The sequence below is a fragment of the Hippocampus guttulatus genome, chromosome 2 (assembly GCF_054856545.1).
Source record: "Hippocampus guttulatus isolate MCC_2025c chromosome 2, RoL_Hgut_1.0, whole genome shotgun sequence".
Lineage (NCBI taxonomy): Eukaryota > Metazoa > Chordata > Actinopteri > Syngnathiformes > Syngnathidae > Hippocampus > Hippocampus guttulatus.
The window spans coordinates 16,805,080-16,825,338 of NC_141262.1; the positions used below are offsets into that span (position 1 = coordinate 16,805,080).

General features: G+C 42.3%; 3 protein-coding genes across 6 annotated transcripts; 1 reads left to right on the forward strand and 2 right to left on the reverse strand.

The window, feature by feature from the left end:
• Positions 1-2,461: 2,461 nt before the first annotated feature.
• Positions 2,462-4,556, reverse strand: LOC147208690 (uncharacterized). Its single transcript, XM_086099393.1, has 3 exons — positions 4,420-4,556; positions 3,621-4,159; positions 2,462-3,489 (listed from the first exon to the last, which is right to left on the reverse strand). The coding sequence occupies exons 2-3, from the start codon at positions 3,745-3,747 to the stop codon at positions 2,795-2,797; spliced, it is 822 nt and encodes a 273-aa protein (XP_085955519.1). The 5' UTR covers positions 3,748-4,159; positions 4,420-4,556; the 3' UTR covers positions 2,462-2,794.
• Positions 4,557-4,575: 19 nt separating this feature from the next.
• sh3bgrl (SH3 domain binding glutamate-rich protein like) lies at positions 4,576-15,337 on the reverse strand. Its single transcript, XM_086099416.1, has 4 exons — positions 14,416-15,337; positions 5,842-6,027; positions 5,617-5,697; positions 4,576-5,323 (listed from the first exon to the last, which is right to left on the reverse strand). Exons 1-4 carry the CDS (start codon positions 14,458-14,460, stop codon positions 5,288-5,290), a joined length of 348 nt encoding a protein of 115 aa, XP_085955542.1. The 5' UTR covers positions 14,461-15,337; the 3' UTR covers positions 4,576-5,287.
• A 131-nt stretch (positions 15,338-15,468) lies between these two features.
• Positions 15,469-18,919, forward strand: hmgn6 (high mobility group nucleosome binding domain 6). 4 transcript variants are annotated; one of them, XM_086099437.1, is made up of 7 exons: positions 15,495-15,620; positions 16,115-16,165; positions 16,576-16,602; positions 16,745-16,774; positions 17,715-17,759; positions 17,843-17,962; positions 18,041-18,919. In XM_086099437.1, exons 1-7 carry the CDS (start codon positions 15,606-15,608, stop codon positions 18,086-18,088), a joined length of 336 nt encoding a protein of 111 aa, XP_085955563.1. In that variant the 5' UTR covers positions 15,495-15,605; the 3' UTR covers positions 18,089-18,919. The 4 variants fall into 4 exon arrangements, with proteins under 4 accessions (XP_085955579.1, XP_085955569.1, XP_085955563.1 ...); XM_086099428.1 differs by having other exon boundaries at positions 15,498-15,620; positions 17,712-17,759; XM_086099453.1 differs by lacking the exon at positions 16,115-16,165 and having other exon boundaries at positions 15,469-15,620.
• Positions 18,920-20,259: the final 1,340 nt, after the last annotated feature.

Below are 20,259 nucleotides of genomic sequence, written 5' to 3' on the forward strand. Positions count from 1 at the left end.
GGTTGAGGGAGCAAGAATTTGTTTACCTATGAAAACAACCTGCCTATGGAGAACCAAAGAAGTAAAGAAATTTTAAAAAGAGCTGCAGGGTCTGAGAGAGAAAATGGAGAAAAAAATAGATTCATTGTCACTCATCAAGCTAATATTCTACAACAGTGCTGTGAGAAATACAGAGTAGAAGGAATGAATATTCCTCCAAAAATCTGACCAATTATAAATAACCCCAGTTTTCTTTACCACAATTGATACCATTTAAACCCTGGTTTTAAAAGCTTCCCCTTCACCCCTAATAAACTAACAGTGAGAATTTCACAAGCCACTTTAAAGGAAAGCTTGATATGATCAGCTGTGATATTTTACTTAGCCTCAACATTAATTGAACTTTTACATACTGTTTGTCTATACTAGGGCTGTGCAACATGAACATAATTGTCAGATATCCTGTTCATGATGCAATAACGATATTTTTTTTTCAGTAAAAACTAGCATTAAAAAAAACTAAATATCTATCCGAAGGGGTGCCAGAGCACTTTTTTTTTTTTTTTTTTTTTTTAGAACTTACTGGCATCACCATTAACAAAGCCAACAATAAATAAAAAGGAAGATACTGTATCTCTCTCTGTTGGACGTAACTTGCACCTGAAGAAACCTAGAGATGTGGAAATGCTGTTATATGTCCATTTAACGACCACCTGGACGACGACGTTGTTGCCGTCCATTGAAAGTGTAATTGGAGCGCCGGGCTGTGGGAATGACAACAGCCCGGCCAATGGTGTCATTGGCCAGAGCCTGTTTTGTGGCATTACAGGTGCATTATTATTGGCAGTGGTCCCTCCGAAGGCTTACCGATCTGGACCTTGGATAGTGTGTGCCAGTGTGGTTGCTATGGCAAGGTAGGAAGATGTGGTAGCAATTCACCATGCTGATGAACTCGTGTAGGCCTTTCACGGTGGTCAGTGTCTGACAGCGGCAACTTTGCTCGGAAGTTGAACGTAAGCCTGGGACTGAAACCTCGTGACCCAGATTTCCAAACTTGAAAACACAGAAAAGGCACTTGTACGAGTACATCATCAGGCCGTTGTCTTTCAGGAGCTGCAGACTGGAACACATGGTTTTGGTGTTCCTTTTTGCTTTAGGAATATATCATGATGTTGTCAACATCGACAGCACAGAAAGGGGGTCACTGAATATCTGATACGTCATCTGCTATATGCGCCGCAGCTGCTCAATACAAAGGTAGCGTAGTTGGACACGAACACGCTGAACGGCGTAATGATGGCGGTCTTGGCAATGTCATATGGATTTACGGGGACGTGGAAGCACCCCTTTAGTCGGTCCAGCTTGGAGAAGACTTTGACACTGACCAAGTGGGATGTGAGGTTTGCTCAATGGGTGCTCCCCGTTTTTTTTTTCCTTCAGTACTCTTTTATCCAGTTGGAGAGAAAACAAATAAGGTAATTTATTCAGGAAATACATTTATAGGGTGGCATTATGGTGAACTGGTTAGCACGTCTGCCTCAGAGTACAGAGGTCCAGGGTTCGAATCCGGGCTCAGGCCTTCTGTGTGGAGTTTGCATGTTCTCCCCATGGCTGTGTGGGTTTTCTCCGGGTACTCCGATTTCCTCCCACATTCCAAAAACATGCATGGTAGGTTGATTGGGCACTTTAGATTGTCCCCAAGCTGTGAGACAGTTCCAGCACACTCGTGACGATACACGTTTCGGATAATGGGTGGATGGATGGAAAATGGATTAATATATTTTTAAGCCTTTGAATAGCGAATGTGTGCATGTGAGAGGGGAGGGGCTGTGGCAAAAGTGTAACAAATGAAATTTACATATGTCCGACATGAAAGTTATTTAAAGTTTTACCAAAATTACATTAATTTTTTTTAGGAGTTTTGAGGAGTGAGGAGTTAGACCTGTGCCTCAAACAGGGGGCCATGAGCATCTTGGTGAGGTGGCAGGGCCTCCCCTGCTCTGCCTGTAGCGACGGGTCTGATTCCAACTCAAGACAAGTTTTGCAATTTGCAATAATGCAGTTTTTCTGAATGTTTTTAATAACTTATCCCCACCTAAAAAGGAAATTCAATCTCCTATATCTATGTCCTTCATCTTTAGCCTCAACCTCCTCCTTACTGTTACAATGGAAGGAGGTCTCACTTTGCTCTCCCAACTGTGAGCTCATCGAAGGGATAGCCATGGTTATATGTTTTGGATACAAGGATTATAGAGACCGGATTTTGCTGGTTCGGATTATTTTGGCAGACGGAAGATGATGGACCTGCCGGACCAGAGACCAAGACTAGTGAGAAGGCAGCTGATGTCAGAAAGGGAAATAGGGACAGAAAATAGGCGTAGATGGAAAACAATGACACGCCGTGGCAACCGCTAATGGGACAGGCCAAAAGAAAAAGATAATAGCTCGTCTATTAAATGTGTTATAGAGTACACTGAATATATTTTTCTCGGCTTCTTTGTTAGAATATTTATTTCCTTATTAAAAGAGAGCTGCACTAAAATCACAGGTTACATGACTATAGCAAACGTCTCAGACAAATCACAGGTTTATATCAGCACTGGGAAGTGGAGATTGTCATGCCATACAAAAATCTACCAGCAGGTGTCATATGCAAGCAGTTAAAATTGAGTCCCGTAACCACAGCGCGGAAATCTCAAATTGCCCGTGAGAGTTAAACAAAACACATTGAAGTCCTTGAATTTTCGTTGGATGAAAATAAACAAACATTTGATGTGTTTGTAAGCAATGCCTGCGACTCGCCTGTTAAATGCTTTCATTGTGGATGCACATCCTCAGAAATACGAAGGACGGGAGTGCTAAAGTTGGAGGAACATGGAGCTAAATTTGGGGTGGTCAGGTGACTTATCTTCTTGCCACTCTCTCCTCCAGGTCCCTTTTCCAGAGAGGACTCCAGTGAATCGGGGCCGTGCTGTAGCTTGTTTGGTTGCAGCGGAGGCACCAGGCCATGCAGGAGGCTGTTACCCAGAGTGGAGTTGCATCGAGCCAGGTTATCAGTTAGGTGCTGCAGATATACCTCATCGAGCTTTTTCTCCAGAAGTCCATTCAGCAATGAGTCAGACATGGGCTCTGACTGTGAGGTGGGCAGACCCAAGCTAGTGCTCGTCCCGTCACCCATAACCAGATAGCCCTGGTCTGGAAGTGAGAGGAGAGGCGCTTGAAGTAACTGCTGTTGTTCTGCACACTCTGACTGGGTCAAAGCGTAAGACTGAGTGTGAAGTTCTTGCTGAGTGGCGCTGGTTCTAAAAGGGTTGAATGAGATGAGGCCAGAGTCAGCCACCTGGAGATCGGGATAATGTTCCAGGAGGCTACAAGCGCCGAGGCAGAGTGTGGGTTCTGTTTCAAGGGTCTGAACAGGTGAACACCTGGGGATGGAAAGGCCTGTGGGAGCTGGGGGTACTACTCGCAATCCTTGACACACTCTGGAGCCAGGATCCTCTTGGTCTAGACCTAAACAATAAAATACACACGATACGCATACAATTTAAAAAAATGGTTTTAGTGCAATGCTGTGTAATCAGTCCTTCACAATTCCTCTTTCACAGTGCAGTCACAAGTTGATTGATAAAAATGCTGCGCACCTCTTTCTTGAAGATCTGTCTGAGGAGTTATCGAGCTTGTCTGCAACTTGCTCCCCATTGAAACAAAAGCATCGTTGTTTTTGTCCTCTTTGTAACGCAACAAACTCAAAAAAACTTCTCCCAGCATAACTCACGATTAATCTTGTCGTTTTATGTTTTGAATGTCCTTTTCCTTGCTTGTCGTTAGCGGCAGAGGGAAACTGTGACTGCGGATGTAAATGTGGCAATCTATTGGCCTGCGTCACTTCTCCAACAGAGAATTGGCCCCTCCACCCACTCAGCTTACTTCCTTTATTAAAAGGGAAGTCAACTCCAATATGTGCTATGTGCCTCCACTAGTCTCAGCATGGCATTCTGATTAATATTGTGTTTGTGGAATATGAGTTAAGTAGTAAAATCCACCTGTTTTTACTCATCGCATGGGGCAGTCATTTTGCCACTTGCTGTCAACTGAAAATTAAGTCACGATGGCTCAGAGTTCAGGTAAATACCTATCACGGCTCACCTATTTTTTGAAGCTGAGCGTGATTGGTTCTTACCTGAGCCTCGCGCAACTGTAATGTCGTTTTCAGTCGACAGCAAGTGGCAAAATGCAAATACTGTAGTCTAAACACGGCATTCTGACGAATATTGTGTTTGTGGAATATGAGTTAAAATAGTAACATCGAACTGGTTTTGTCCATCTTGGGGAGCGGGTGGGGGGCATTTTGCCACTTGCTGTCGACTGAAAATGACATGACAGTTGCGCGAGGCTCAGGTAAGGACCAATAATAATAATAATCATCATCATAATATTGACCTGAGAACCTTGACCTCAACCCCATTAAACACTTTGGAAATTACCTAGAAGTGTGTGGCAGATCGTCTACAAATTTTCAAAATTAAAAATCAACAATTGACACATTGAAGTATGTCTTGCCCTTTATCAAACCCATTCGGAAGACGAAGATACGCGTTTGTAGTTTCGCATTTTAATGTCGGTTAGGGAAGATAACTAACATCCTCCAACACAATACAAAACAGGAGGCTTACATAATAACTGTTCCACTCATCAAAAATAAAAAATAAAAAATAAAACAGCAAATAACATCACACCTGCCGCTGCCTGAAGTCTCATTGTTGAACATATATTCTCACATTAGAAAAAGGTTGCTGTTAAAACATCTTAAAGACAGTTTGAAGGAAAGGTACAAAAAGCATAAAACCATGGGATTGGGCTGCTCCTACAGAAGGTGCTGTACTTTTGGGAATAACAGAACAGACAGGAGCACAAAATGAAAATTTTTCCATATTTCAAGATTTAAGACCTTCTAATAATCAATGTTGTCATGATGAGTCTGACTTGCACATTATCTTGTGCACAAGGATGTCTAGATTAGAAGACTACATTGCACAACTTTTAATCATGCTAAATGGATGACTGACTTGACATTGGACCGGTAGGCTAGCAGGTTGAGAGTTTAAGGTCGCTTGAGGAAGCACTGCGGAGTCGTGATAAGCAGAACATGGTTTTGCTTTTGCTGTACCTCATTTCACAATAACTAACAAGGCACAATCATGAAAGAATTGTAAAAACCTGAAAAATTAAGAGTAACGTTTTTCATGTATATATTTTCAACGTATTCCTGGTCAGGTTGGGTCTGGTTTTCAAGCAGAAAAGGGGAATGCTACTGTTGTGCTTTCTTCAGCTGAGCCTCAGCCTCCTACAAAGAAAGGAAGGACAGATTGTGAAATATTGATAATGATTGTGTGTTACATTATATCACGTGCTACATGAAAGGGGTATGGTAACTAACTGGCACACTTTCATGCATTTGTTGTTAAAATGGAAGGGAGGTGCCAGTGTGCAGCAGAGAGAAGCACATGAGTCATGCTTGGGTGACGTGAGAAAACGTGGAATCAAATTATTTTCTTAATGTTAATCACAGTCTTGTTTGACGACTGAGGACAAGAGAGAAGAATGCAAGGCATTTTTGATGGCTGACTGAAACTTTACCTTTGAGCCGGGGGGAGCAGTAAGACCCAGAAATGCATAAACGGCGTTGTCCTCTCTGGCATCGAAGAAGGCCTCGTAGTTCTGAGAACCAATGATGAAAGAGAAGGAAAGATGTTAGCAATAGCTAGCTAGCTTTTTCTGTCTAGCTAGCTAGTTAGACAGACAGAGATATTCGTCCACTTTAACGTGGGTGATAATTATTCAATGCATTTGTTTCTATCCCACCCCGCAATATTTGTCTTCATTAAATATCTGTGGCGGTAGAGGGTTCCCTGTGGTTGGACGAGAGTCCTCTGGGACGTTCTCCCGCATCCACTTCCGGTTGACCTCATTGGCTGCGATGTCAAACTCCTCAAAACCGATCTTATTGGCTGCAAGGAAGCCCATCACGTCCTGCTGCTGTTTTTTAATCTGTGGGTGGGTGGAGGGACATTTTAGAGTGGGAAAGAAGGGAAGTGGTGGGTTAGTCATGTGTCTCCTGCAAAGATCAATTTGAGGAAACAGAAATTGCTTGGTTTCACTAAATACTTATGGGTCTGAAAAAAAAAAACAATTCACACTTCTACACTTGTGATACAGACAACACAGGAAAAACTCTTCACTGTGTGAAAAAGAAGGGTAACACTAAATTGACAAAGCACAACATTTTGGATTAAACCATCAATAAATTGCTAAAGCAGCCAAACTGAAACATTTGACATTCTATGGAAGCTGTCCGTAGCTTTCAATTTGGATTTAAAATATTTAAGTATGCCAGTTCCTTGAGATTTAAGTCATTCTGCAGAAGATTCAAGGCGAAGCCTTTATGGACAAAATAATCTCATCTCCGTCTTTAATACTTTGTTTTGTCAACGGACTGCTTGAACTTTTTTTACTTGAATCCTCACCAGGTTATAATAAGCGAAGACACACTGCACTAATTACAAAAGCACAAAGGGTATTGTTTGAATTTGTTTTTTGGGTGTAATATGAAAAAATTACAACTTTTATCACCTCCCCCTCAAAAAAAAAGGGGAATAGATCTTGCTCTACTGAGTGCCATTCTTGTGTTTATTTTATGCACTTGCATATTGAAATAGACGAGAAAATCAAGAAGGTCCCCTTAGCAATACATTCTGGTTGTTTACAACAATGCATTTAAAGTTTGAAGGAAAGGAAAATAGCAATACGTGGCATATTTTCCACCACTATTTACACCAAATTTACACTGGATGCAAAGCACTCATTTTGAGAGAATAAGCAGGTCCTTCAGCCATTCTGTTGATTTGGAAAGTCAGTGTTTTGACTGTGTTTTAGCCCTGCCTCTGACAGTACATAGATGTGTGTTTGAGTGCATTGTCCAATAGGGCCTTGGTGGCTGCATGCAAGAGGGAGGATGGCCCTACAAGGCCAGACGGAAACAAAAGCTCCTCTGGGTCTTGAGAGGAGGTAACTAGTCAAACACAAGCCAAATAAGGCCTGCTGCAAGTCGACATATGCAAACACGCACACGCACAAACACGCGCGCGCGCACGCACACACACACACACACGCACAACACACACATTCTTTCTCTCACCCTCAATTGCAGAGGAACATTCACCTGGTGGAATGTTAACCAATATCATGGATGGCAAAGTATGAGTACAGACACAGGCTTGTACGAGACCAGACAGATTACTTAATCACAGTCAAGTCAAGTCAAGCTTTATTGTCAAATATGCTCGAGGTGCAACATACAGCACAGATGAAATTACTTTCCTCTCTCAACCACAGTGCAAATACATTATTTTCGACTTTTTGATGCGTGCTCTTGGAGCACAAACCAATACCCAAATCAAGTTTATCTTGACATATGATTGGGGTTGAAGACTCCCAGGATCTGTGATCTCCTGGTGAACTTTACATCATCTGCCCATGGAGGTCCGCTTGCAAGTTGTTATAAACTCACTTTGTCTCATCAGTTTCATGTCGAGGACTGACTATGTTTAGAAAAAAAAGCCACTGTAACTTTATGCACAGCTGGAACATTTCATTCAGTGATTCTTTTGTATTGATGTAGCCTGCTGACCACAAAACTGCGACTGATGATTAAGTCACTTCTTTTTAATCAAATAAGCCCACTATCACTTTTGCGCAGCTAAAAATGTGGTGTCACATATTTCTGTATCATTTAAGATGTATATCAGCTCCAAATGAAAGAAAAAAAATGAAATGTTGATGGGTTGGCTTATATTAATCTATCAACGACAAACCCAAAGGCATTCAGCAGCCAGAAATTTTTGGGGGGGGAATTCACAATATCGCTAGATAGCTATGCAAATAACACTGAGAATGGTCCTCTGGAAAAGTAGTACACACCTTGTATTGTTTGTCAAGAAATGTATCATGAGTTTCTAATCCCCACAGAATCAAGATTGCTGATGCAAGTCATTCCGCACATGCCGCCACATTTTTCGATAAAGCCTTCAACATTCTTGGGGAATGGGCCTGGATTCAGAGAAGAATTATAAATACATTCATGTAGAAGAATCTACGGCACGGTGCCTGACTGGTTAACACTTCGACCTCACAGTGTAGAGGTCGTGGGTTCGGTTACGGCTCCGGCCTTCCTGTGTGGAGTTTGCATGTTCTGCCCGGGCCTGTGTGGATTTTCTCCAGGTACTCCGGTTTCCTCCCACATTTACCAATCAAGGATACATTCACCAATCTGACCTTGACCTTCACCTGCTGCAATTTAAATCGGTTCTCGTCAGAAGTACTCGATTTCATTCACAAGGTAACTCAATGTGCTTCACACAAGCTAAGACACAACACATCCAAGCATTTACAAACACAACAGAGAAAACAAAAGTAGCTTACAAAAATTATTGGGGCTGCCTTTAACTCTTTAACTCCACAAGACGCACTTGTACGTCTTTTTAAAATTAGGCCCCGCCTACCAAGGACGTACTTGTACGTCTACGTCTTTTTTTTTGCGTCATAGAGAGGAGGGTCTGATGCAATCTGTGAATGAGAATAAGCCGTTTGCATTGTAAATCATGTAAAAAAGCGACCAGTAGGTGGCAGTGGTGTCTCACATGCTTGAAATGTATGTTTTTACAAAACACTCTTTTTCTCCGTTTTTTGCCCAGGAATCGCCATTTTCATGAAACTTAGCCATTTTGTAATGCCGATTGCTGAGGAATGGAAAAAGATTCTTTGCTGAAGAGATTCCAAACTTTATTGTGGTAGGCTCCATGTTTGTATAGCATGAGAACCAAATATTCTGTGGGCATTGCAAGATCAGTCAAAATCCAGTAAAACGCTCGGATTGAGGGGGTTGCTCCAGTGAAAATGGCTGGGATTGAATGAGTTAAACTCCTCATGTTGAGAAAATCTTTTCACTTAGTACTCACTAATGCACTGAGCTGGGGGAGGAGATGGTGAGCAAAAACAGAACAGTGTGTTTGTACACAAATACAATATAATTGCGTAGAACAGTAAAGTGTTTTATCCAACTCAAAACAACATGACAATATACAAGATTTAGTATACAGTTTTCCAGGCCATATTTTGGTTTACAGCCTCAAGAGACGATTCTCTTTGAGTTCCAAATGACATCATTAACAGCAGCGTCATCTTCACCGCCATGTGATGGTTGTGTTGTCAAGGAAGTGAAATTAGATTCAGGGCCGATCGATCCTTAAAAAAAGGTCAGTCATTAACAGCAGCTAAACGCAACAGCAGGGATCGATTAGATTAACTGTAGCACACGCTCGGATCAATCGCCCACAATACAGATGAGGCTGAGGGTCAACTTATATTTAACTGAAATACAAGACAGAAAGGTCAAATTTCTTTCGACCGTTCTTCAGACAAATTCAAATGCTTATAGGAACAAAAAAGATATCGATGTTTGTTTTCATAAGGCAGGAATCCCTCAAGTCAACCCACTGGATGTGCGTATGCAAGGCGGTCTGTGTGTAGTACAGTGATTATAGTTTTGCCGTGATTAAAGGAAATCTGATTTGTGCTGAAAACCGAGACTTGCTAAACTGGTGTGACAGCCTCAGCCACGGTAGCTTCCTACCCAAGCCTGAGCTCAGCATTACAACGCACTTTCAAAAGAATAGCTTTGGCTAGGCTCCCTCACTGCTGACCTATTACACAATGTCTGACCTACAAAGTCTGCGTAGAAAACGGGTATAAATCCACACAAACATTGTGGATATGTACGGCATATGTATCGTATCCACAGTTACAAACTTATCTCTGTGGTAATAAGGAAAATATGTGTGGCTGCAGTTTGTACTAAGGCACTAAGCAATAAAGATATGGGGCAGGAGATGATTTAAAATCTCAATCAAACAATAATGCGTCATGAGTCGTGTACCGTATCCAATGAAAAAACTTTAAAAGGACAAGGCTCACATCAGTCTTTTGAGAAATTCAGTGAGTTCAACACTGTTCCAACTCCTTGTTGACTGAAACTTACTGTGGTGGGAAGATGATGTCACTTTACGGGGAGACCATCCTTTATCATGGATCAGGGATGATCAAATTCGTTCACCAATACATATGTAGAGGTAACAGTCAACCTACACAAGCCTGTGACTTATTGCCTGTAGGAAAAGCTTGATTTCAATTGTTGCTGCGGAGGGAGGCCCAACCAGTCAGTAGGACTAGAGGGTAATTCAATTTTCACACAGGGCCAGGTAGCTTTGACATTTTTTTTCCCCTCGGTGAATAAAAATCACCTTTTTAAAACTGCATTTTACATTCACAGTCAATGCTCGCATATTCATGGTTCAGCAATCACAGATTTGCACATATGGAAATGTTTTTTCAATTATTATTTTAAAAATATTTTTACATTTTTTTTAACTTCTCCATTTTCACGATGCTGCACTGGAGCTGCTCCACCAAATAAAAACAAAAAACAAAACGCGTTTCTTTTTTTAAAAACCAAGCCCACCATTAGTTGTGTGTCCCAATGATCCTCCAAGCGAAGTTGTTTGGAATTTTATGCCCCTGGCAGGGTCGCCCATGGCATGAGGGACCAGACAAAGCACGGCTCACAGACAGCCTTTTGATAAGCAATATTGTTGGATTATATTTTCTCTTGCCCGGACGAGTGCCACAAGGGCCCCCCTGGAACCAGGCCTGTAGGTGGGGCTCGATAACAGGAGCCAGGTGACTGGGCCTGCACCCATGGGGCCTGGCCAGGCACAGCCCAAAAAGGCAATGTTGGTCCCCTTTCCCATGGGCTTACCACCTGTAGAAGGGGCTCCAGGGGTCGGGTGCACTGTGAGTTGGGTCGTAGCCAAAGCCTGGGACTCAGAAGCTGGCTCTAGGTACGTGGAGCCAGTGGCCTGACTTGAGAGTGACATCAAGTCAGGCCACTGGATGTGCAGGGAAGGAGACTGAGCTCATATGCAAGGCAGCAAAGTACCTACTACATACAGTCAGGCTCTGCTCCACACAAAGCTTGGGCTCTGGTACTAGTCTTTTTGAGAGTGGTTGGACTGTCTTCTCGTCTGGAGCTGTCCACTATGTATGATGCCAAGCAGGTGTGGGTATACTTATTGCCCCCCAGCAAGAATTTAGTCCACATGGATGCCGGCGCTCTCCCTTAGACAGTGGGTGAGAAGCTCAGTCATCCAGGAGGGACGTAAAGCCTCTGTTGCACTGAGAGTGGCCAGACTAGGTGGCTCAGGCGCCTCTCTTGGTGAGGTGTTCCCGCACATCAAACCTGGAGGATCCCCGAGGGTTGAAGCGGGACACATAAAAAGTAACCCATGCTGCACTTTTATTTGGTTCCAGTGCTGTAATTATGATGTGCATGGGTGTTGAAAATTTTTGGGACATACTTAGCGACTTCTCTTACCCCTCTTGCAACTGTTTGAAGAAAAAAAAAAAGAGAGGAAATAGCGGCAACGCCAACTGTGGTCCTCATGTCGACAACATTCTTATTGATTGCCTGTTGAAGTGAAGAGGGAGACTTGGACTGACATTCATTTAGGAGGTCCAACTACAGGAAAGGCTTATATGAGTTAGTGGTTGGTTGTCATAATGGCAGGGCACTTTAAAAATAGAGAGAAAATAATGCTCAATGTAGACAATTTTTTGGTGAATGTTAAATACTGATATCACGTTCATGTCATTTTAATATCTGCTCATAGTTTTGATGACCATTTTCATTTCCGGATTATAAAAACATATAGCCTACCAAGTAAAATTTTACTGAACCAATACAATTTTTATGCAAATACATTAAATAAATGGAACACAATTGCATATTGTTGTTTTCCCCGGCAACCATTGCAGTTTTCTGTATGGCCTCTTTGGAAAATTCATTGCCCAACCTTTTTTTGGCTGACAAATTCATATTTTTGAAACTTTGTGTAACATCCTAAAATGCTGCCCAAAGGCCCAAGTCCTTCTGAGCCATATTAGTGGAACAGGAACTAGCGTTAGCTTAACTACCAGCAGGGAGTCAGGCGGCTTGGCAGTAAACAGCAGTGTGATGGATGATTGCAGTATCGGTTCGACAGGCAGGCAAGGCTCCTTGTGAGGTTGACACCAGAGAATGCAGGGTGGATAATGTCTTAAGATGATGCAGAGAAAGGTCGAGATCACCACTGCTGGTGCTTTTTTTCTAAAAAGCGTCACCTTATTTTGCTCTGTTTTTTAAATGTGAAATATCCCATATAATGCGATCTAAATTAAGCTGTCTTACCTGACCTTGCCAAATATCAGAGATTCACTGTAATGTGCTTATGTAATGATAACACAAGTGTTTTGTGTGTGTGTGTTTTTGTTTTTAACGCGTTACTGTATTTGTGTTGTTTCGGCAGACACTGGTGTGGATTTTCCACTGATTGGTGTTTTTCAATGACATTAAAATTGCATTGACCAGGTGGATTTACGCTGGACTCGCATATCTTCTTAGAAAATGTCCAATTCCAATAGGAAGACATGCAGTTTTTCTTGTTTTTACGCTGCCATGATGCATATCCAAGTTGTGCCACTTGAAAAAAAATAAAACAGAATCATGTCACTTGAACAAAAGTAGTGGAGTGTACTTTTGGCTCAGTGCTTCTCTGACAGTGTTAGCATTAACATCTTTGTAAAAAAGAGACTGTTATACCTTTATAATTAGACCGTATTAGATTGTGCATGTCGTGTCTAATGAAGTGGCCATAAGTAGAGCTTTACAGATGACCATTAAACACAAGAAGACAAACTATAATTTTGTGGTCTTGGAAAATGTCCTTCCTCAGATTTCTGCAGATAAATAATGTGAACTATCTCTTTCGCTCACACTAAAAACAGAGAGGTCCTTGTGTTTGAGCTGTTTTCTCGATGAGCAAACGTCAACCGTGCTACATGACAAAATAAAGTTTTTATTGCATGAAGCTGGGACTTGGCGACGACAGAAAGCTGGTGCTTGCCATTCGGCTGTTTCAAATATTTTTCTTTTATTGTATCCTCTAAACAGGGCTGATTTCCCATCAAATATTCAGAAATGGCTAGGAAAAGACTATGAGGCTGTAATGTGAACTGATATACCAGACCAAGCTTGTAAAGGCACATTTATCGGGCGAGGTTGCTCTTGATTCCTAAAGGAGATCAGAATCAAGGCTGATTTAGCCTGTGTCTCTGAGTTGTTGACTGGTTCTGTTCTTTTAAACCACCGTAGAGTCTTTACCAATCATTTACTGGAAGGGCAATAAAGCCATTTCAGCGCTGCCAGCTGAAAAGAGGGTCTGTGTAACCTTAATTGAGTGCTGAGTGAAAGTACATCATCTTGAGGTGATGTAAGCATCATGACAAGGGCATGTTAGCTCGGTAAACTGAAAAGATTAGAACATTGAATGACACTGACAGGTGCTAAGACAAAAGCTAAAGCATGTACTCACTGGTCACATTAGGTACACCTATGCATCGTATTTGATCCTTTTACAAAGATAATACAGGAATGTTCTGTTTTATGACACTGTCTGAAAGGTACTACTAATTGAACAACATTGCGATTGTTCTGCTTGAAGTTTGTGATGGCAATAAAGTGCAAGGCATCACAGTGTCAGGTAGTTTATTCTCATATGTTAGCCTGTGGTGTTCCTAAATTAGCTAGCCAAAATAATTGCAACATGTCTCAGTATGATGCAGAGCACTTCTATGACTGCAATTACAACACATATAGTCTACGTAAGACCTCTGTGGTTGTGTTAATCAAACATAAGCAATTGGGAAATGCAGGGTTTGTGATACAGCTCTTATTTTAAATTGCCCATGTGGGCGTGTGCTTGTTTTATTCAGAGGTTGGACCCAAGATTGCTTAATGCAAAAAAATTATGTTTCACTCCGAAACCAGACATCCAAAATGTCTTAAACTGCATTCTGCAGCTGCACTTCTACTGCTGGAGAATTGCATCACCATCATTCCTTTCCACTCGAGATGAAATTGGCACGCCTGAAACTAAACACCCCTACAGCAAATTTAAACCATTCCAAGCAGAGAATGTGCAGCAAATGTTTGGCAACCCGAGCATTTCCTGTGTTCAAGCCTGGTTTAAGCAGCCATCACTCAGTAAACACAATAACCAATAGCACCACAGTAGTGTGTTGTAAGTCGGACTCCTACGACAACTCTTTTGTAACACAGCTAAAATATCCAATACAAGAGGACGGCCCACGTAGCAGGGGTCAGACGTTTCTATACAGATATATATTCTGAGTTCAATCAAAGTTCAGCTGCCCTCCGACTGGCTTTTTGAGGGCAGGGATGCTGCAAATACCCACACAATAAAGAAGTAACATTCTCTCATCACTTACCGAAGTGGAGCCAGAGGAGGACGCGATGTACACTTTGATCACCATGGTCAATCCCGGATGCAGTTCGTTTGCTGCTCTGGCTCTTTTGGGTATTGTTGCCGGGGGGGAAACGACTTAATTCTCAGATTTGATCCTCCGTTGCAGACTGACTGCGTGCACAAACACTCTTACTCTTGTGCACTCGATAGAGCTTTGCATTCCTCCTCCGCCTCTCTTGGCCTCCCCGCCCCTTTCAGTCGCTCTCGAGAGATTCTGGGCAGTGAGAAGTGCACGAGCTCGAGTCGCAGGGAGACACCTAAACGCAGAAAGGCAAATAAAAGGTGGCAAGACTGTGCTTAGAACTCTGGCAGGACGATTTATGTGGGCGCCACCTTATTGTTCTCTTCGCGCTAAAACACATGCACACGACACTTGTATGTGTCCGAGCAACAACAATAACAGCCACGGAAAATGGCGAATGGATGAGTTGCAATGCATAGTACACGCCGCGAATGATTTTTTTGTGTGCAGCAGGCAGCAGTGGGAGGCGAGGGCATCCATGTTCAAGAGACGGGCTCAGTGGGCCCCCTGCAGGCGTCTGGTGCAGGCGACGCACTCCTTTCCAGTCAAACGAATTTAGGAAAACCGAAACAAACAAACAAAAATGTATCAGGGAGGAGAGGAGTGGGCGCCATATTGGACTCAACGCGAATACGATTCACGACAAAGTCGCCCTTTGTTGGTCGATGTTGGTTGAATTTTGAATATTCTAAAAAAAAATATCAGGGGAAAGGCACAGCCTTTGCGCTGCGTGTTTCCGCCCGTGGGGTCTCGAACGCGACGCGTTTTCCGTGAGACCTCTCCCCTTGAACAATCCCTACACATGTATTCAGCCAACATGTCCTCGAATCCTTTCATTCTCATAGGCGTCCTCCCATCTCCCCCTGTAAGAAGAAGCCATTCGTGCAGACCCGCTAACCATCACCGGCTCCAAATTTCCAAGTGTTCCGCAGCCTCGAATGGCGCCAAGCGATTGGATGACGCCACCGTCAATCCGCCGCTTAGCCGCACCCCTCCCCCCATTCAACCACTCGCCTCTCTGTTTCTGTGTGTTTACTACACTGGCGACCATAGGAGAGACACTCGTCTTCACATGCACTAAGAACAACTGTTTTTAGTTGTGCTTGCGTTCAAACCTCCAAGAAATCAACATGCCCAGGAGAAAGGTGAGTAAGTCAAAAAAGATATGTAAAATAATTAGACGGCTGGAGAGAGCACGACTGCAATGCAAACGCTTATGAAGACATTCCTCTGAGACATTACTGAATTATAACGCAATGTGTGATGTTCCGATGTCGTCTGTAAATAACCTCTTTTTTCCAAAAATAATTAGAATTTTTTCGTGTTGGAATGAACATTTTCCCGCGCGAATATGGCTATCTAACGGTGCAAGCCGCCGCTGTCCGTTATGCAGCTCCCAAGTCTGTGGCTCTATGCAGTTAAAGCACAAGCAGCAGCAGCCATGCTTTGCAGCGCTTGTCCACCTTCGTCGGCGAGTCAGCCGAGAACAAACGGCTCGCTTATCGTCGTTTGCTCGCCAAACAGTTCCAAAGTAGCGCCATAAAATACTACGGTGACTTTACTTTGCGTTTTGGCCGCAAAATCCAACATTGGCCAACGCGTTTGGATAAAATGATATATTTTCTCTCTTTGTTCGTAGTCCCAAATGGCTGCGGTGGCGCCGCTATGCCTGAGGGTGGCGCCCGTGAGAGTGAGCGAGGTTCCTCCCCCCCGCCCTCACTGAGACTCCCGCGCCAGCTTTCAAATCTGAGCTGCATGCATTGAATGGGAGGCAAACTCGGGGGAGTGAAAGGGACAAGCGTGGCCCAGGACCTCCAAATCTGTCCCCAGAGGCTCACATGCTCAATTTCTCGGAGCCCCTCTCGCCACCTATGCGTTGCCATGACATTTCATAGCCCTAAAATGTTTAAAGCAGCTGTATTTGTCACACTTTCATGTTTTGGGGTGATTTGAAAAAGTTTTTTCAACACCTCTATTGTCAATCATATGAAGTGCACAAGTCGCTTGGTGACACTTAACTCGACTTATAAACACAAATTCAGGATTTAATAATGTCATTTTTCTGTTTCCGTGTTTCACTGTTATTTTTTGGGGTTGCAGAGAGAAATAACAGAAGACAAGGAGGAGGTAAGTGTTGACAATGTAAAACAACACTTTACACAGCAATTTATCCAAAGAAATACTCTTTAAATGTAATTTTATAGTTGTTACCTGCACATTGTCTCGGTATTACAACGCAAAATGATTAAAATAATGTGTTCTGTTTCAGCCCAAGAGGAGATCAGCCCGGTTATTAGAGGTAAGAAAACACAAATATAAATAACATGTTTGAATTAAATAATATGGCTAATTAACATGAGATCAACAGCACTTCAATATATACAGGCATATAGTCATTTAAGTATCACATAGTTCTCCAGACAAACCTTCTTCTTTTTTTCATTAATTTGAGTGTTTGTTTACAAATATGATTGCATTGTAAATGATCACCCTTAAAACTGCTGGGTTTAAAATAACGCAGTTTGGCTTAAAACAATCCAGTGTGAGTTATAACTTTATTTTTAACCCAGGAGTTTAGGTAGTAACTTACTTTAAGCTTAAAAAGTTGAAAATAGTTCAAAAGGTAAAACATTGTACTTAAACTACATTCATACGTTGTAAGAACAAAGCTCTACCCTTTTAAAAATAAAAATCATTTAAATCAAACATGATCTCCTCTTACATTCAGAGACAGGTCCGACACCTGATTATAAAATTGAAAAAGTTGCCACCAGAGGTTGGGGCTTCATATTGTTTAAATACAAAGTAAAAAATAACCCCATTATGGCGTGTGCATAATGAGGTTGTATTATTTGAGATTTCAGGGATAATAGAATAGTTTCACATTCTGTTCAAAAGCTCAGAAATCTTAAAGAAAAAAACCAATGTGATACTCGTGCTCTTTTTAGATTTTGACAAACTCAAGGGTAACAAATGTTGGGAGCCCTATCCCAAAAATAGTTAAATAAGGCAACTTTACTTAAAGTTATCCAGTATTGTAATTGTTTACTTTTTCATATTGCAACCAATTGTAAAGCCACCACTTAATGATCCAGTGTGATAATAGAATGAGCAAATGATGTAACAATTGTTTTTAAAATGTATCCTGGGATTCAGAGTGCCTATGGAAAGAAAGTCTTAAAAAGTAACAAAGAAAACTTATTTGAGCCATTTTTAATTTTCATCCCTGTTTGCAGAAGCCGGCCACATCTAAGGTGGAACCAAAGGTTAAGAAGCCAGCAAAGGTAGGAGAGGCCAGCCGTGCACACAGCCATCTGGCATTTGAACATGAATCCAGCTAAGTGCTTAATTTTGTTACCTTTTCCAGAAAGAGAAGGCTGTGAACGATAAGAAGGAAGACAAGAAGACCAAGAAGACAAAGGAGAACGCCGAGGCAGAGGCCAATGAAGAAAACCACTCTGAGAACGGAGAGGCCAAGACCAATGAGGTGAGCTGACATTTGGGCTGTAGACTTGGAAAGTCAAAATGATGGTGGTGACTTTACTTCATGTCTTCTGTACCGCAGGTGGAAGAAGCCCCCGAGGAGGCCAAGGAGGAGGCCAAGACAGAGTAGCACCACTGCCCCAGCGTTCCCCCTCTACAGCCCTTCCCTTTGAATCTCCCCTCTCAAGTCTCTCACATGGTTTCCCTCCAAGGCGTATTGTTAACAGAGGAATATTTTTATCAATGATTTTATAAGTATCCGTACAGATTTTTAGCACAAAAAGCGAAGCTGATCATGGAGCACCTTGCAGATTTGCAGTGGTCATATCAAGTGTCTGCAAGCAAGACAAACAACACACTACAATCTTTTTTAAATGGCATTTTGTGATTGTTAAAGCCTCGTTTGGTGTAGAAAGTGCCCCCTGCCTGATTGGCTCTGTCGTGACTTGTGTATTCCTGTGTTTTTCCTCCCTCCACCTTCTCTGCAGATTAGACCCCCCCCCCCCCCTTCTCCCGCAGTTCAGCTTCCTATCCATGTTTTATTAACGGTTCGGCCATGTTGTTGTGGCTGTTTCTTTTAGATCTCTTAATATGCAGTGACTTCCCTTTTGCTTGTGCCTCATGATCCCCGCCCCCATCACCACCCCACCATTGAAAATGTGTTTTTAAAAATAATTAAGCGCATTGCCCATAAGGAAGAGGAAGACGAACATGTAAAACATTCCTGGAACACTGATGCCTACGACCTGTGTCCGAGACGACCCTGCGTTCTGAGAAAGATGAAAAAACAGCTCTTGCGTCATCCACACTGTCATGTCAGCTTGTTTCTTTTAAAATGGTTGTTTTATTTTATTTTTTTTATAATTTGAATTTGGAAATCACTTACAAACGCAGGTGTCTGGTCCTTCTCTTATGTTCTGAAATTCTCTTAATAAAAACAGTCCTGTGAATTTTCCTCGAAGCATTGTGTCTAGAGACTGTTTTTTGATTGAATATTGCAAACAAAATTATGCAAATGAAAAATTTGAATGTGTCTAAAATTCTTTAAGGTAAACAAATGAAAATGTTAAGATGATTTTACAAATAATCCATCCATCCACTTTCAACCCTGTTTATCCTGTTTAGGTTGCTGGAGCCTAATCCCCGTTGTTTTAGGGCAAAAGGCGGAATAACCCCAGAACTGGTTGCCAGTCAGTCACAGGGCACATACAGAGACGAACAACCACACACAAATAATGGCATCCACAATGATGCCTGATTAACGATGATTTTGGCCTGATCAAGGTCGTGCATCCTGGCAATACTTCTGACAGCTCAATGTCAGAATCTCCATTAGTAGAACCCTTTCATGAATTTTGTGTTGACATACTCACCCTGGATGACTGAATCTTAACTCCCCTCTGGCCTTTACATGTTCACATCCAACTGCATGAATGCCTGTGCGAGTACCATGACCCATATTCACGATTATATTATTTCTATACAATACGGCACCACATTTATCTCAGCCTCCACGAAGATCTACATGCAAGCAGAATCATGAAAGATGCATGATGTTGTAAAGCTAACTTCAGTCTTGAGTTTTGTTGCTTTGCTTTTCAACTAAAACCGTAGTCCGTCATGCGTATTTGTTGTTCGCAAACATTTTCAGAGTAGAGTAATTTAATTATTTGGTGCACATTTGATAATGCTCACGTCTAAATAAAATATTTTAAAATGGGATTTAGTAATCTCTCTCTCTCTCTCTCTCTCTCTCTCTCTGTGGCAGGTCGCAGTTGATGCAAATCCAAGCACGATTCGCGGCCTGCATCCTCCACACTAACTGCGTAATAATCGCTTTATCTTCCTGCTTGTCGTCTATTTTGTGAAGCAGATACAGCTTCTCTGAGCCAGCCAGTCATGGCCGATCCACGGACTCCATTTTGTCCACATGTCTCTCGAGGACGGGGCGGGGGGCGGGGGGTGTTATTTCCAACTATCTGCCACTAGATGGCATCTTTGCCTCACTCAACAAACAAGCCTAATACGTGAACTTAAATTGGCTTCAAAAAATCGTTGTTGTTTTTTTCTTCAAATTGCTTTTATATTGATCAGACCCCTCCCAGAACTATTACCTTGTCGTGGTGGTGGATTTTTGTGTTCCAATGGACCTAGAAGCCCCAGGGCTCTTGCCCCACGATGCTGGTCTGACCTGGCAGACCCAAATGTATTGTGAGGGTCTGCTGGGAACCTCTGGCAATTTCTACTGTCAGATGGAGTTTAAACTCCCGCACCTTGGACCATATCCTGGAGGTGGCAGGG

Coding starts and splice junctions, on each gene's coding strand:
- LOC147208690 (XM_086099393.1), bottom strand. CDS start 3,747: ATGCTGGGAGAAGTTTTTTTGAGTTTGTTGCGTTACAAAGAGGACAAA. Junction 3,490..3,620: donor GACAGATCTTCAAGAAAGAG/GTGCGCAGCATT, acceptor TTTATTGTTTAG/GTCTAGACCAAGAGGATCCT.
- sh3bgrl (XM_086099416.1), bottom strand. CDS start 14,460: ATGGTGATCAAAGTGTACATCGCGTCCTCCTCTGGCTCCACTTCG. Junction 5,698..5,841: donor ATGAAGACAAATATTGCGGG/GTGGGATAGAAA, acceptor ATTGGTTCTCAG/AACTACGAGGCCTTCTTCGA. Junction 5,324..5,616: donor CTGCTCCCCCCGGCTCAAAG/GTAAAGTTTCAG, acceptor CTTTCTTTGTAG/GAGGCTGAGGCTCAGCTGAA.
- hmgn6 (XM_086099428.1), top strand. Junction 16,166..16,575: donor TGAGGGTGGCGCCCGTGAGA/GTGAGCGAGGTT, acceptor TTGGGGTTGCAG/AGAGAAATAACAGAAGACAA. Junction 17,963..18,040: donor GAGAGGCCAAGACCAATGAG/GTGAGCTGACAT, acceptor TCTGTACCGCAG/GTGGAAGAAGCCCCCGAGGA.